Source organism: Anabrus simplex, chromosome 1, assembly GCF_040414725.1.
Source record: "Anabrus simplex isolate iqAnaSimp1 chromosome 1, ASM4041472v1, whole genome shotgun sequence".
Taxonomy (NCBI): Eukaryota; Metazoa; Arthropoda; class Insecta; order Orthoptera; family Tettigoniidae; genus Anabrus; species Anabrus simplex.
In genome coordinates, this window is record NC_090265.1 from 1,081,937,695 (window position 1) to 1,081,956,005 (window position 18,311).

An 18,311-nucleotide genomic window follows, 5' to 3' on the forward strand; every position below is an offset into this window, starting at 1 on the left:
TTGTCTGGTAAATGTTTCCTAACCTTGTTTTGTTACCATTAGTCCCGAGCGGAACTTGACTTTAAAGTGTAGAGCCTTATATCTACTTGGAAGCCATCATTTATGTTTTATACAACCAGTCGGTGGTGATGTGTTTCCATTGTTTCCTGTGCAATTGCTGATCAGAGCTAGCTGCGAGACTTGGCTGTGCTTTTGCATGAGTGGTTTCCATTTTTACCCTGTCTTGCTGTTGGTGTCGGTTTGGTGTGTCGTTAGGTGGTGGACGGAGGCATGTTACTTTATGTCATCTGTTATTGGGTAGTTATGGGCTGTAGTTGAACTCTGTTAATCGGTGATTGGGTTGGTGACTTGTTGGCCACGTGCCTGGACATTTTAGTGTCTTTGCTTGTTTACCCTTTTCCCAACTATTGATTGCATGTGGTTCTCTGTTTCATTGTGTTTGGTACCCTATTATCGGTTGTATTTGTTACCTTGTTGAAAGTATTTGTACGGTGCGGCCTGCCTCAAGTGTTCCTGCTGATGAATTGTCTATGGTGGAATTATTAAACTAGCTCGTTCTGTCTGAAATTTGTGACCTTGTTGTTATCCTGATGTAAATTTTTGATCATATATGGAGGTTCTTGTATTTGGTAGTTCTCGGCATACCTGACTTGATACCCTGTTGAAGTCATTATGTGTCTAGGTATATTTCTTCTGCGAAATTCATTTAACCTATCTTTATTTGCCTAGTTCCATTTCGAGTTGTGAGTTCTGTGAAACCTTTTACCTTATCTACTTATTGTTTTGGAGTTGAGTGATGCAGTAGGGTCATAACACCTGAGGACTGAGTTCCTTTTAGCCTGTAATGGTTTGGTCGTGATCCTGTGTTTGGAGGAAAGTGTACGGTACCGTAAGTTTGATTTTGGGATTTGCATATTGATTACTGAGCATGTTGTTGAGGATGGTGTATTCCTTTAATCCCTTTAAGGGCTAACACGTGGCTTGGGGTAGTCATTATGGTTTTACTATTATTATTGTAGTGTGTGTAATTGTGGTTATGGCATGTCAGGTAGGGGCGATGTGTTGCCTTGATGTTTTACCTTGTGCCTCTGTAGATTTGGGAATAACCCCTCGCATGAATTTATTTCTCGTTTGGAACTATCGTACCTTGTTGTAACTTCCTGGTTTCGTGTTTCATGGTTTCTTCATTTCCTGTCTCCATGCATTTCTGGTTGATCTGTTGTCATCGTATCTGTTTTTGGTTCTTCTGTAATGCTCATTTTAAATTTTATCTGCCACTCTATGGTGTTCTTCTCTCAGTGGTTCTTTGGTGTCTGTTGACATTGGTGTTGATCATCTTACCGTGCTTTGAGTTTGCTACTCTGGTATGGGACGGATTAGGATTCTCTTAGTCGGTACTGGAATCTTCCTGCTAATAGATTATGGGGTCTATTAGTTGAGAACTGCCCTCTTCATGCTTCTGTGAGCATTTTCCATGGACTTGCCTCGTATGCCGCCACTTATGTTTTATTTGCCTGCTCCCCTGGGAGATAGGGGGAGGCACCTGTTGGCTGTAGAGCGACAGTGTGATCGGAAAGTCACGTATTTATAGACCAGGTAATGCTGAGACCCTATTGGGTAACCGGTAGTGTACGCTGTGTTGGTCAGTGCTCGTTATTTTCCTTTTGGGGTCTTCTGATCTGAGGTTTTAAATTTCCTTTTAATTTGATTGGGTGTCCCTTTGTGGAATGAAATGTGATTGTTTCCGTGCAGTAGGTTAGTTACCTGATTCCAGATTTTGTTCCCTCCTGAGTTTCTCCTGTCCCTATTTCTGTCCCGTTGCTTCCATGGAGCTAATTATGGTCCTGTGTTGTACTTAATTTTGATCTGTAAGTTTTGGTAGCTTGGTGTTTGTTGGTTGATTAGTTGTTGATGACTAACCTGATTGCGCCCCCCTACACCTAATAGTACTAGTGGTCTCCAACCGATCGTGCCTACTCTTCCCTTGCTATGAATTTGTTTACCTTTTTAGCCTTGGATTTTTCCACATTTTATGTTCTATTTTCGCTTACCCGAAACTTTGCTAATTGACTGTGTATTGGTTGCCTCTCCTTGTTCTTGTTCATCTTGGTTATGCATGGTGTATATGGTATGTTGAACCTCATTTGTTGGATATTCATTTGCATCCTTTCTGGTGTAGTTGTGACCTTTGGAATTTTGCGTGCTCGCTGTGTTGAAGGTCAGCCTCTGTTCTGTTCTACTTGTTGGAGTTAGTTCTGGTTTCCTTGGTTCTGCCTGTGTTATGCATTATTTGGGGTATTTTTGTGGTATACTCGGGCCCTAGTTCAATCGAGCGCAAGTTAAAAATTTAAATTAAAGCTAATACTTGGATCTTGGGTATCATGTAGTTCTGCATACACCAATTTATGATCCTTTCTTGTTCCCTGTTCCTTGCTCCCTTGCGTTCCTTCCTTTTCGGGTGGTAATCTTCGTTTATCTTGATATTGAAACAAGAAGATTGCATTTCTTAGTAGGTAAAAGGGAACTCTATAAATAAAACTGATATTAAGATTGAGAATATCTCTATTACTATCTCAAAAGGTTTAAAATTTATGTTTGGGAATTTTCCATTCGTTAACTGAAACATGTTCTGGTACAGAGGTGATATAATTATGGTAACAGAAAATACCCAAGAACTTGCAAATTAATTTTCTTTTGAAGAAGATTATTCCGGGAGTTCATCGTAATCATGATGCATTTATCTACTGTGTGTGAACTATGAATCAACATGTTGGTTATATGGCTGGTGTAGTACAACAGTCTTATTATTCTTGTGATATCTGAACTAAACTAGCATTGGGTTTAAAGGTACTAACTACAATTGGAAGGCATATACATTGGTATGTTGGCGTTCCTGAGGCATAATGCAATCATGTTAAGGGAGTGCATGGAAGTGAACTTATCTCGGTGTGTCGTTTACTCATATGGTCTCCTTCACCAAAATTTAGTATACTTCTGGACCACCGCAGTATGTGTAACATAAAGTACGAGTGTACGTGTGGTTTCTGGGCGGGAGGCTGAGACAGTATTAATACACTGTCTCCTTGTTTGACATTTTCGAGTTGGAGTCTATCTCCGTGGAAATTATTTCACCTTATCTCCCTGCAAGATATGGACTCAATCCTCATAGTAACTTAAATTAATGAACTGCTTCCTTCTCCTACGACTGTGGGTGAGTTACTATTTATTTGAAACTTGATTATACGCAACTACTCGAAGTTACATCGGGTCTGTAAACTCTGTTGGTTAATATGCCCTACCGGGAGTCGTTTAATTTCCGTGGACTGTAACCTACTGCGCAACCTCTGGCGCATCCCGATCCTGGAGTAACGAAAGCCAACTTCCGCTTACCGTTGTAAGAGGAAGAGAGAGGTGGTCTGCCGAGAACATGGAAGCCGAACAGACGTGCATGTATAGCTCCGCTATGATGTTCAACTTCAAGATGGTGCCTGGTTGATCCAGTGCATTTTCGGGGTCACATTCCCCGATTTATGAGTTCCTGTACTCTGGACGAACTTTTGGAGCATCGCAGATGTTGTATTTTCTACTAGTTTTATTTGTTTGAACTTCGGCCTAATGTAAGTACGGGGTTCTTCCTCTATGTCACCGCCAAGACTGTAAGTTATAACTTTTCCTCTAACTTCATCTACGATTTCGTCGAAGTGATTGTGCTAGTTGGGTTGTGATACATGGAATGCCTCTACTGGAATTACAAATCGAAATTTACCTGAACTTGAATTTAATAATAGTAATAATAACTTTTTCGGCGGTGTGCTGTGATTAGAAATCAGTTCCCATGCTTTGTATCGTTTTCCAAACTAGGAACTGTTCAAAATTGGAAACCTTAAAAACGTGTTACTAATATTGTAAAATTTATTCTGGTCACCTTTCCGTTATTTTATTTTCAAAAAGGGTGATGTCTTAAACCCTTGTTAGAGGGCCTACTCTTGGGTAACGAAAGATGCTAAGCGAGGAAGTTGTATAAGGTATCTCTGTGCGAATTTTCTGCTTATTTCTGCCTTTCTTTTAAGGCTTTTCTTTTCCCTTTGGGAAATTGCGTTTTTCTTTTAAAGCGGTCTGTTTTGCCATTGTTGCGTTTCTCGTTGGGATTGGTTCACTCTCTTTGAAGTGAATGTTAATTGTTGTTGTTGCTATGGAGCCGGATTTGAGGGTTGTTGACAAAAGGTTTTATGCTCCTGTGGGATGCTGTAATGTTGAAAGCTAATATTTGTCCTTTATTTTTGGCTCGCTTATCTTTGGTTATTGATTTATCTCTTGGTATCCCCGTTTACCCGCGTGATATGATTTTCCTGATTTATTCTCAATTTATTTCGGGTTTTTCCTTGTTTTCCTCTATTTGGGTGTGGGTACAATGAACTTTGTACCACCTCCTCGCTTAGTACCTCAAAGAATTTCTGTATTCGCTTAGTGTATTTTCTAAGAGAAGAAAAGTTAACTTAACAAATTTATTTCATGCAAATTAACTAAGTTAATGGTGCGAAAATAATTAATCTAAACCAAAAGACTTTTAAAGGTATCATGATTTATTGGTAATTTATAAATAAGAAGGTAGGTTAGGCTAGTACTGAAATTTTATATTGGGTCCCAATAAGTTAGGCCGGTTCGAACCGTAGGTTAGTTGTGTTTTGGTATTATTTCTCTTTGAATATTTTTCTTATTCCTGTTGATGTTCTGAGTCCAGAGTTATCTTAATATTACTTCTTTCTCTGATTAAATATATTTATTTACTTCAAAAGAACCTGGACGTGTTATTATTGTAGTATTTGAAACCATACAGTGATAGTTATTTTCATTCTTTCCATGGCCTCTGGTCGTTTGTCTTATTCGTGGTAAGTACCTTTTGTGATGGTTTACTTTTGGATAATTTTGCTTCCACCTTGTTTGGTTTTTTTTTTAAACCTATATTTCTTGTTTTGTTGCTACCTGTGCGGACACTGTGGGGATGGGTGTTTGTGCGGGTCAACCATCGCTTACTATAGGCGAGTTAGAAGGTTGAACGGCGTTAATACTCCGTCGAGGCGGAGATACAGCGCTGGACCTGCATTCGGCCTACCAAAGGGGCGAGACGGAGAAGGGGTTGCACCAAAAGAGACCGATCTGACAGGTGTACGACAGGCAACGTCGGGAAATGAACAGTCGGATGGAGTAGGAGGCGGATGGTACAGTTTATTCTGGCTGACTGTCGACTCGAACTCACGACCTAAATTGATAATATCATCAACACATTCAACCTGAGATCTTTTAATGTATAATTTGTAATCAGGGGCTAGATTTCGATAAAACTGGTCAAAAATTTCGGATTCAGGCACCTTGACACATAAACAGTTGAAAAGGGTTAAAATGCCGGTGGCGTAATCATCAATATCTTCCCCTACTCCCTGGGTCCTTCGGAAAATTTCTTGTTTCAAGCAGTAGTCCATGTCGGACAACCCAAATCGCTGTTCATGCGAATTACATAAAATCAGCTTCATGGTCCGTATCGCACTTCAATAGATTCACAATGAAGTATTTATTTATTTTCCACCTAGTCGATACAATGATTGCCTAAGGCAATTTTTATTGGTCAAAAGTGGTACATGTTTCGTATATTATCAACATCTTCAGCCACATAACACAGTTTAGATGAAAAATATAAAATTGACAAAGTAATGCTTTAGAGGAAGTGTCCTTGAAATTAACATAAGATTGACAAGATTAAAACAAACAAATAACTCAAGAGAAAATATATAAATTATTTCTACAATAGAAAGCAGTCGTCAAGGAAACACTTGTTCATGCGAATGGCAAAATCGTCCCATGACTGAATGTTTGCCTTGATCAGCGTAAACCATTTTAATGCTGGCCCTTCCAGCATCCCTGGGATGACGGGTATGAACACGTCAACGGGTATCGAGCTACATTCGGCGATATCCTCCACCCGCTCAAGAAATTCAATGACGCTGGAGTTATCCCCTCCTCCTGAAAAATTGAGCTTCCATTTTCTGATGACGTCAAGAACAGGGTTAACATTAGCGCTATGATCACTAGCGGGCCTAGAATTGGGGAGAGCTATCTCTACGTGGGTCTCGTTGAGGGCACATTTTCTACTAGCAACCGCATTCCTATTGCCAGGGCATCTACCACTATCGCTACCGGACACAAGCGATGCATTAACCTCATCCATACCTTCCCTCTTTTCTTTCTCAAGGTCGGTGATTTCCCTGGCAAAAATTTCGCTTTCTTTACTCATATTTAAAGGTATCTCATTTCCATATTCCAGCCAAGGTTCCAACGGTAACAAAAGACGACACACACATATGCAAATGGACACAACAATGCATAAATTACAAATAACACACAGAATTAAGATAAAGAAAATACTGGCTTCACAAAACGAAATCTAAGGGGAAACAGGACTCACTTAATATATCCCACATAAAATACCATTTCTAGTTCTATCTCGTCCTTTTTTTTTTTTTCCTCTCCAGAGGAGATATCCTAATCGAGCACGCTCTGCTACCATTTGAACCGAACCCCTCCCTTTTTAGGTAATATCAGACATATTATGATACGCACAACGGGAGAATCAAGGTGTGGACCGCGAGTAGGAAAGGCTAATGACACAGCCCTGAACTGGAAATGTCCCTCATTTCAATGCAGTATAGGATAAACACTAAGACTTCTAACAGTAAAATACAGAAATTAAAATGAGGGTTTATTGAAAATAATAGAAAAATTCAAAAAAAAAAAAAAAAAGAACAAATAAGGAATAAAGCCAGCAATCAAAAAGAGATAATACATACATGTTCAATACCCATCCAACTGGAAATCATATCATTGATGTGTGACCACATCTTTTCTTTTTAAATCACCAGACTGAAATTATTAATATAACGCTCTCACCTTTTCAACTGTAGTCTCGCTACATAATACCATGATGCAATTACAATCCACATGGATTCAATCATTCTTCAGCGAGCATAATGAAATTCCCCCGCAGCGAGGAGCAAAAAAAAAAAGTTAACAATAAACACAGAGAAACATAAACAAGCACGCATGATCACATCTTAACACAGAAAGCAGCATGTCCGGACCAAAGAACTAAGATTCAAAACCAAAGAGAAGCATAGGCAAGCGCATAACCCGAATGAAAATAAACAACAGGGTGGCCTCCAGGTTAACAAACGGCCAGGACGGACACCAGCGCAAAACAAGAATAGCCGTACCCACGACAAGCATGAGGTCCAGAAAAAGATTAAAATATTAAATAAACTGATCGATACGTCATCCTTACTTTCCTTTCACACACCCACACACGCAAACAAACACATACACACTGCCAGCATCAGCAAATGACACGAGCAGTTGCACCAGTAAATAAGTTAAACACAATCTCGTATAATGTGACTCACCTGATCACAAATATGGGGTCTCATCGAGGGTACAATCATGGAAATACATAAGTCAATTGAGATGAGGCAGACACAAGTTCTTGGCAATATAGAAAACATCAATTTAATGAACATGCCATATTAGCATGTTTCACCATTTAGCCATGGAGCCGGACTGCTTTGGAAAAATCTGTGTATATAACATTGACCTGATTGCCATTATCCATAGCATATTACAAGTCGTCCATTTCATGACTGTATCGATGATTATAATGAAAAAGTTAATATAAAGAACCACCTAATCGATACTTTATATTTTGCCTCAGGCAAAATTGAGTATATATTAACACTTACAGAACATGTTTCGACCACTTAGTGGTCATCTTCAGCTGTATAAAGAAAAAAACTAAGATGAAAAAACATTAGGACAATAAGCACAAGTGACACTCTAAGGTTATAATGAAAAAGAAAAAAAAAAAAATTGCTGTGTAGACTGTTTGGTAAAAGTTCTTTGGTGACTCCTTCATTATAAAATGGTGGTCACCTGATCAGGAAATCTTGCCTCTCGTTCTTATTTGGAAAAGATATTTATTCCGCGCTGTCCAGATGGTCTGTCTTGAGCGCGACCTAGTGTAGTAGCGATGTGACACAGTCTGACAGTTCGTGCAATACTCTGGAGAGAAGGGAAGTAGAGTTCTGACATCATCTAATATATCATGTGAGGGAGGAGGAAGATTAGGCAGTGCTTCTGCGATGTCGTGTTTGATTATATCTCTTGTCCGTCTTGTCTGCTTCCTGTCTACCCATTCCAAGTATTTACTTATATGCTCGTATAAGATGTTTTTTTTTTGCTCGTTGTTTTCTTAAGATTCTGTTCACCATTTTCTAATTTATCAAGAACGATGTGGATGTTTTCCAGGTTGTTCATTAGACTTCCTTTATTGATCATACAGATGATTTGAAGGTCCTGTCTGATATTAGTGAATTTGTGGTTAGTCTCTTTCATATGAGTTCCCATGGCAGAGAATCTTCTGTATTTTTCTGCATTGACGTGTTCTTGATATCTAATTAAGAAGTTCCTTCCTGATTGTCCCACGTAAGTTTTCTTTACACTGAGTACGTGTTAGCTTATAAATGCCAGATTCCTGGAATTCGTCATCCTTAAGTTTATTAGCGTTATTGTGATTAAAGAACCTATGTTTCGTGTTGTTGGTAGAGAAAGCTACTTTGGTGTTGGGTTTCTTGAATAAGTTGGTGATCTCGTAAATCCTCAGGTTATTAAACGTGAATTTGACATATCCCTTTGCCTTTTTTGATTGCTGTTTAAGTTTAATTTGTTGTTGATATTTGCATTTAGTAATGATTTTATTGATGAATTTCAAACTAAAACCGTTATGTAGGGCTTGTTGACGAATGAAAGATAGTTCCTTCTTTCTGTCTGTTTCTGTTAGTGGTATTTCAAAGGCTCTGTTGACGAAACTATAGTAAGCAGATTTCTTTTGTGAGATGGGATGTAAAGAATCGCTTTTGATTGTAGTCGGTGTAAAGATGGGTTTCCTGTATATTTTAAACTGGAAATGGTTATATTTCCAAATTGTTTGGATATCTAGAAAATTAAGTATGCCTTTCTCTTCTTCTTCAGCTGTAAATTTTATGTTTGGGTCTAAATTATTTAAAGTATTTAGAATACTAAGACTGTCATTGATATCCTTTTTTTTTTTTTTCATTATAACCTTAAAGTGTCACTTGTGCTTATTGTTGTAATGTTTTTTTCATCTTAGTTTTTTCTTTATACAGCTGAAGATGACCACTAAGTGGTCAAAACATGTTCTGTAAGTGTTAATATATATTCAATTTTGCCTGAGGCAAAAAATAAAGTATCGATTATGTGGTTCTTTATATTAACTTCTTCATTATCCATAGCCTTGAAACTTTGAGTGAATTCCATTAAGTTTGTAACTGTGGATCTTCGAGGCATGAGGCTGTGTTGGAAATCATTTATGGCATGTTGTACATGCTGAAATATTTTCTCATGCAATATTTTGCAACTGCTAAGGGCTTTGCAACAGGCCGATAATTGTCGAGTACAGATCTATCTCCCGATTTGTGAACAGGACTGATTTTCGTAGTTTTCCGAAGACTAGGAAAAGTATTGTTGTGAATGGAAATATTAAATATAATTGATAAATGATAAGCTAATATATTTGCACAGCATTTAATTATATACGGTTGTATTTGATCTGGACTTGCAGACCTCTTAGCTTTCATTTTGCAAATAGCTTGATGTGCAGTGTACTAAGCAGAGAGTCCACCATTAGGGGTTAACATTAATGTCATAGCTCTCATTTTCATGGGCATACACAGAAGAAAAATTGTCCTCAAAATTGTTGACTATGGATTTGTTATTCATAATAACTTTGCCATTTTCATTTATAGTAGACATGACATGCCAGAAGTATGTTGTTTTTGTTTGACATAAGATCAGAATTTGTGCATATTGGATGTAAACATGTTTTCTGTATCTTGAATATATTTCCAATGAGCCAGCTGAGTATCATATTTTATAGATATTCTAATTTCTTTGAATTTTGAATAATGATATGTATTGAATAAGGTGGATCCAAATTATAATAAAAGTTCTATTCAAGACATCATATATTCTCGTAACTTTGTGCATTTGGTGCGAGTGGTATGCTTGATTAGTGCAAGTAACTAGTTTTGGAACTGAAGTAGCATGTCGTCTGACTGTTGAAACATTAGGTAAGTAATCCCACCCTTCTGTTCATTGCAGGGGCTAGGACTAGTGAACCAAGACAGAATTCTTGCATAATTAAGAATTGTATCGAGCCAGCTGGAATTTATTTTCCTGTTATGTGGAATACCGAGATCTGATCAGGCTTTCTGAATGTGAAATATGAAGCCGCCAACCGGTGAAGGACCTGAGTGCACAAGGGTTCGAACCTTGTGTACGCTACGCCAAGATGAATGTATTTGCATGTATGTGTTGTTTTTCAGGTGTATCTATTTAATATCAGTGTACGGCGACTTATTTTGTCTTTTGAGTGATTTTACATCTTGTTGTGTGCTGTATTGTGGTAGTTTTCTTTGGTTTTGGGGATCCAAGTGCTGTGCACTTTAAAGAGGTTGTGGGTTCATATCCTATTCGTAGTCCAGGACGCGAGCATGGACATAGAATCTATTTTATATTGGGGGTCTCCAATCTCATACCAAGATTCGTGTTTTTATATGTATTCGTGTATCCTGTTTTTGCTAGGATTTTTCTTGATTATGGATGCAAAAATCCATGCTAGTTTCTCGCGTATGATAGATTTTAAATCACAGGCTTCTAAGTCAAACATTTGATTATCAGTATCTGTTTTCCAACTCCTTGCTATAGTGGTGTTCACATTCCAAAGTTTAATGTCTTATTTTCATAGGAGCTCGAGATCCATGGTCACATTGGTGACATACCGAGCTCGATAGCTGCAGTCGCTTAAGTGCGACCAGTATCCAGTAATCGGGAGATAGTGGGTTCAAGCCCCACTGTCGGCAGCCCTGAAGATGGTTTTCCGTGGTTTCCCATTTTCATACCAGGCAAATGTCAGGGCTGTACCTTAATTAAGGCCACGGCCGCTTCCTTCCAATTCCTAGGCCTTTCCCATCCCATCGTCGCCGTAAGACATATCTGTCGGTGCGACGTAAAGCAAACAGCAAAAAAAAAAACAAAAAAAAAACCATTGGTGACATTTTGGTACAGTGTCTGTATATGAGGATTTTTAATTCCTATATTTTATGTCTTAGATTTAATAATTGTGTTTTTATCTCTGTACATTGATATAGTTCTCATTCACATTTGTGTTCTCAGATCCCTGTTCATTTAGATTAAGATTTAATAGATTTGGAGGCTCATCTGGATGCTCCATGATCCTGAACTGACAAGCTTAACCAGGCATAATTTAGGACAGCTGGTCAGGTACAATATCTACAAAAGAGTTTGTAAAATATTAATCATCATCACAATGAAGAAATCTACAAATAATCACTTCAGACATGCAATACAAATCATAAAATTACAGTAAACATTCAAAGAAGTACCCAAGCAGAACCTGGTACTACAGCTAGTAACCTATAAAAGAAGCATTTGTTGTAGTTAAAGCATATAGTAAACAATTTGCCATATAATTACAAAGAATTGTATTTCATTCTGCTTTTTCATGTGTCTTTAATACCAGAAAGCCTGGCTGCAATCAGCTAATTATCAGTAATGAAAGCTGTAGAAAGATTATATGTACTTTTCAGTTAATAAAGCACTGCGCTTCAGGTGAATATTGATGAGTCGAAGTAGAAATATCTTGCAATGTTTTACTTCTCCTTATAATCTCCATGTGGATCCATCTAGAAAGCTTTAACACACATTCTCCTATTGATTTCATACACTTTTAGATTGATACTTCAATCCCTGTTGTTGTAGTAGTAAGGTTAACAACACTGAAGCTTACTGTGAGCTTATAATAAGAATTTCATTGTCAGTGGGAGTTACCGTGTGTATGTTTTGTATTGGATATATGACCTTCGGCCAGTTCCAGTCTGATAGGAAGCAAAGAAACTGTATCTCCAGGACTGGTATACATTTCAGCTTAATATGTGGACTTGCTGCTTATTTGTTACCAGTTGCTATCAATTTGGGACTTACACTTATTTTTAAATTATGAATTTAGGATCAAATTATGCCATTTAAGCCACTATTTGCACATGTGCACATCACTTGTGATAGCAAGAATCAGTAGGTGCAAAAATTTTATTTTTTACAAAAGGTGGAGTTACAGTACTTTTTTTTTTCCTGCCTAGTGCAACAGCTTACATCCCATATTTACTCGCCAACCTCCTGCAACCATTTCTTTTTCCATATGGCCTTGCTTGAGCAGTCTGTGTGTCAACTGCAATCTCAAGAGTTCAGTTACCTTCATCAGCTCGTGTGGTTTTGATTCTGTGTAAAACTGGAGAGCCTTGGCTGAGATCATGATGTGAATACTCGCAGAAAATTTCATGCCTGCTTGCTTTCTACTCTCTGTTGAATCTCCTTCTGTGTTTAATTGATCTTATATTGCACAAGTTATGAAAATATTCCTCCTATCTGTTTTTATGGAGGGTTGTTTCCAATCTCTGTAACGAATTTGGAATGAGGTAGTGGTACTGGTGTGCGAGTGCCAAGGTCAGGGTTCTCAGAGATGAACAAATCAGTTGTTTAGTCTTAACACATTAAAGTCTTGCTTACTTTCATAGATTTTTATCCTCTGTACTGTCCATTTTTCACTAATTTAGGATTTTAAAATTAAAACGGTTGAACTTGGGTAATTTTTTATTTTGCTGTATTTGAGTTCATACTTTCTACTTCATATATATAAAACCGTTATACAATTAATAGATCCCTGACCATGGAAGTAGTGGATTGAAATTACTGTAGTAGGTTTTTCATTTTGTTAAAAAGTTCAACATATAACTTTAACTAATAAAATATGGTTGATATTGAGTTTATTTGGTTTTTAGGCTCTTCAGAATTGTTTGTATAAGATATACATCTGTGTAATAATTACTATATAAATAGTATGAATGATCTCTTTGGTCTATTCAGTTGGTAAGTCACTCTTGTTCCCTCTGTGTTTGCGTGCAGCCACCATTATGTGCACACTGTTGTCAAGTTGACACAGTTCTGAAACAATTTGAATGAGCTGTAGTTTGCTGCCATATATATATATATATTTTTTTCTTTTTTTTTCTTTTTTGAGAACTGTATGAACCAAATCTGTGACTGCAGTGCTGATCAACACACACAGTGCATTTGTTCCATAGTAACAACAATGAAATCCAGAGAATGTACGCCATGCAGGCTACATTCTCCACAATCAATGACACAGTCCGTATGGCATATGGCCTTCGACCTTATGTGTTTATAGGAGTAGCAGTAGCATTATGCCCAAGAAAACAACCGTTTTGGGAAGACTACTTCATTGCCTTTCCGACCAAAAATGTTTGTGGTATCAAAGAAGGAAATTAGCTCAGTATTGAACAAAAAGGGAAAGGCTCGCATGGGATTAATTCCAAGGGGAAGAAATCAGGTAAACCCTTGTCCTGCTACTATTCATACCCCAGATGTGATAGGAAAGGTTAAGGCACTTGTATCTAGTAGTAACCCAGCCACACACAGAGTCAGTGCAAGTGAAGGAATATCCCTAAAAACTGTACATACCAGTACAAACAAGGATTTTAACATGAAGAGTGTCACAGTAGTCGAGTTCATAAACTATTGTCTTGTCACATATCAGACCACTGCACGAACAGCAGGAAACTGTATGAAAATCACCTGATAGGAGAAAAATGAAAATTTGTGGTTATGTTAGATGAGCCTTATGTTCTGTTGTCCAAAGGGTGAAATTAATTTTCAGAAATGGTATACAGACTGCAAGGAAAGTTTCTCTAAGGGATTTATGGTCATTGCAGGTTCAAATTACAGTTGAAAACTGACTATTTGCCGTGTCGCTAAAATTGCCAAAATCAGCTCCCTGTATTACCAGGATGAAGTTCTGACCCCATGTGTTATGTAATCGAGATCCCAGCTCAGTATGGGAGAGCCACAAATGAAGTCTGGAGAAAGAACAGAGCAGGAAATGGGATAACATGCTTTTTCTTTCAGTGACATACCAGTGAAATCTCCTGACTCCTCTCCCATGGAATTTTATGCCTTTGGACTTCTGAAATGGGCAGTGAGAAACAGACATCCTCATGGCCTATGGAAAACCTGTAGAAGAGTGAGAACTTCTGGACATGATGCAAGAGCCTTCTCCAGTGTAAACTGTGGTGCAAAGTGATAGCTCATATGAAGAGGCAACAAATAGAGCATGGTTGATAGAGGCACATCTGGTGAATAATTTGAATGTGCATTATATTTTTAAGTGTTTACATTTTAACTGGCTCTTTTTTTCTAAAATGGTTTGGTTGAATTTAAATTTGTAAAGATAAATAATTTACATAGAACGTGTTAGTTAGTTGAAAGAGATGATGTAGAAAATTGTTTATGGATTCTTTTTTTTTTTTTTTTTGTTTCTTTCCAGTTGCGAATGACACCTCTACACTGGGCAGTGGAACGGGAACACTTGGACACTGTGGAAGTACTTCTACAACATGGGGCCAACCCCCGGTGTGTAAGCAAGTTCAACAAGACAGCCTTCAGCATTGCCTTGGACAAGAACCGCCATGATATTGTGCATCAACTCTTGGAGGTGTGATTGTACTCTCAAAATGTTCTTACCTTTCATTATTGCTTGTTGAGAAGTATTAGTGCTGCATAAGTGCTTGGAGAAGAATTTCATTGTTTTGCATGGTCCTCTTGGTAGTTTGTCCTTGAAACACTTGAAAAATATTTAAATTTTAGAAATGACTTTGAAAAATAGCTTCCCCTTAAGTAGAATATTTTTAGTTATAACCCAAAATAGTGGGTACCATCATGGCTCTAATCCAAATCCTCCCAAATTTCTGGCCAACTTCAACTAGCATTTTCCTAGAATAATGCCATTTTTGATGTACTGAAGCAACTGTATGTACATGAGCATAAGTGTCATGATCCTCTGACAATTGCATTATATTATATTGATAAGTATCAGAGCTCTGTAAATACATCTAAAAACTAAAAATATTTAGATTTCAGTCCTAGATATATATATTACTAGCTGATGTACCTGTGCTTTGCTACAGAATTCTCAGAAAGACTGTCTTTGTGGTTTTCCCAACTGAAGTCAACATAGGTCATTACAATGACATCAGTAGGAATGTAGCGATTAAAAGCTATGTTATCATGAAATAATCGTCCGCCTCCATAGCGTAACGGTTAGTGTTATTGGGTGCCGTCCTCGGGGGCCCGGGTTCGATTCTCGGTACTGCCAGAAATTTAAGACTGGCAGGAGGGCTGGTATGTCGTTGAAATGGTACATGCAGCTCACCTCCATCGGGGGTGTGCCTGAAAAGAGCTGCACCACCTCGGAATGAGGACACAAGTTTACTTTACTATAAAATAATCGAACAAATGAAAAACCGCACATTTTCTCACTTTTAATTAACAATACTATGGTGCCAATCTAACAGTCCAAAGTTCCAGTGTCGGAATGACCAGACCGAAGAGAGCCGTGAACACTCCTCTGCCATTATTCCTTTAAATGTGCACACTGCTTATTCCAGTCAGTACCCCAGAGTAGGGATTGAATAGCTCGAATGCAATGATGAACCAGTGTGTTACGTACCAGTAGTATCAGAAACTTTATGAAGCAGAGGAATTGCATGCTAAAGAAGAAAGTTATCTAACTCCCCAGCTACTTCCCACCAATATTCAGGCAGGCTGTTGTTATACTCGATACGCAGCAGGAATCCCATCTATCGGAGATGAGTGCCATCAGAAGACACAAAGCACATCGCAACAAACAATGGTCAATGTAATGTTATTGTTGATCAATTTTATGAAATTTCTATATTGTAGGCCTTCACATTTAGTTTTCTTTCAACTCTGTGATATTAGAGCGTCTTATAAAATTATTTATAGCACAGACTGTAGTTCCTTATTCCCCGACTTTCACATACCAATTTTCATTAAATTTTGTTTACCCATTTTCTCGTGACTCGGCGCTGATATAGACTTGGCAACAAAAATCCAAATCCATGAATATTTCTGTTATCATAGCTGGTATGGTAAAAATGTACAACCCCCAACTTGGCAGGTTCGATCCTGGCTCAGTCCGGTGGTATTTGAAGGTGCTCAAATACGTCAGCCTCGTGTCGGTAGATTTACTGGCACGTAAAAGAACTCCTGCGGGACTAAATTCCGGCACCTTGGCATCTCCGAAAACCGTAAAAGAGTAGTTAGTGGGACGTAAAACAAATAACATTATTATTATTAAAAATGTATAAGACATAAATGATCGGAAATAATACTGTATAACTTTAGTTATGTACTATTTGTCGATAGGACCACTAATAACATAAATATTTGAGAATTAAACTTTAGGCACCCCCTGTGGGTGGGGGATGCAGCTGAAGAAGAATATACCCACGGTATCCCCTGCCTGTCGTAAGAGGTGACTAGGAGGGGCAACCTAGGGATGATTGAATTAGAACCATGAAACTACTTGTAATTAGTACCATCATGCGGGGAACACCATGGGTCGCCTTTACTTGCGAGTAGTATCACTATGTTAGGTACAGATTTATGATTTGATAAGTACCACTATATGCGGAACATCACGGGCGAGGAACACCACCGGATAGTACGAGTCCCTGTGATTAGTACACCTATGTGAGGTGCACCATGTGTTTGTGTTGCCTACGAGTGGCACCATTATGGGAGAAACACCATAGGTCTGCGTTACCTGTGCGACGTACAACGCTTGTGAATAATACCATAATATTTGGAACACCATGAGTTTACGCCACTGTTGATTAGTACCGCGACTTGAGAAATGCCATGGTTCTACTTTACTAGCGATAAGTACCATTATGAGGGACCATTGGCCTGGATTTTGAACCCCTGTAGACAACAAGTGTCATCGATTCAGGATTGTGTTTTAGAAGCAGTCCCTTGGTCAGTAATATAGTTTCTAGGAAGGTGACGCATTGCAGGTCAGTTCCACTGATTTTTTTAAATTCGTGTATTGTTTGAGTCATCAGTCCATAGACTGGTAGGTGCAGCTCTCCATGCCACCTTATCCTGTACTAACCTTTTCATTTCTATGTAAATGCTGTATCCCACGTCTGCTCTAATCTGCTTGTCATATTCATACTTTGGTCTACCCCTACTGTTCTTACCCCCTACACTTCCCTCATAAATCAACTGCACAAGTCCTGGGTGTCTTAAGATGTGTCCTATCATTCTATATCTTCTTCTTGTCAAATTTAGCCACAACGATCTCCTCTCACCAATTTGATTCACTATCTCTTAATTTATGATTTGTTCTATCTATCTCACCTTCAGCATTCTTCTGTAACACCACATTTCAAAAGATTCTATTCTCTTTCTTTCTGAGCGAGTTATCGTACATATTTCACTTCCATACAATGCCACGTTCCAAACGAAAGTCTTCAAAAACATTTTTCTAATTCCTATATCAATGTTCAAAGTGGGCAAATTTATTTTCTTAAGAAAGGCCTTCCTTGCTTGCGCTAGCCTAGTCGTCCTTACTTCTGCCATCATTAGTTATTTTACTACCCAAGTAACAGTATTCATCCACTTCCTTTAAGACTTCATTTCCTAATCTAATATTTCCCGCATCACCTGACTTTTGCTTTGTACTTATTTATTTTCATCTTGTACTTCTTACCCAAAGAGCCTCCGTGGCTCAGACGGCAGCGCATCGGCCTCTCACCGCTGGATACCATGGTTCAAATCCCGCTCACTCCATGTGAGATTTGTGCTGGACAAAGCGGAGGCAGGACAGGTTTTCCTCCGGGTACACCGGTTTTCCTTGTCGTCTTTCATTCCAGCAACACTCTCCATTATCATTTCATAGCATTTATTAGTCATTAATAAATCACCTAGGGAGTGGCGACCCCATTGTAATAATAGCTTACTGTACATATGGTTCATTCATTACATCCCTGACCCGGTCAAAGACTGGAAAACAGGCTGTAGGTTATTTTCACTTCTCACCCAAGACTCCGTCCATACCATTCATCAACTTCTCCAGATCTTCTGCAATCTCAGATATAAGAACAATATCATCGGCAAATCTCAGGGTTTTGATTTCCTCTTCTTGGATTGTGATTTCCTTTCCAAATTATTCTTATTTCCTTTACTGCCTGTTCTATATAAACATTTAAAAGGAGGGGGACAAACTGCAGCCT

General features: G+C 38.3%; 1 protein-coding gene across 2 annotated transcripts in view; it reads left to right on the forward strand.

Annotated features, from left to right (window-relative positions):
• The window catches only part of Atac3 (Ada2a-containing complex component 3), a 245,471-nt gene that overhangs the window by 122,650 nt on the left and 104,510 nt on the right, over positions 1 to 18,311 (forward strand). For both annotated transcript variants that reach the window (XM_067137218.2, XM_067137219.2), the window contains exon 5: positions 14,540 to 14,707. In XM_067137218.2, coding sequence (XP_066993319.1) covers positions 14,540 to 14,707 — 168 coding nt within the window. The remainder of the gene's footprint in view (positions 1 to 14,539; positions 14,708 to 18,311) is intronic.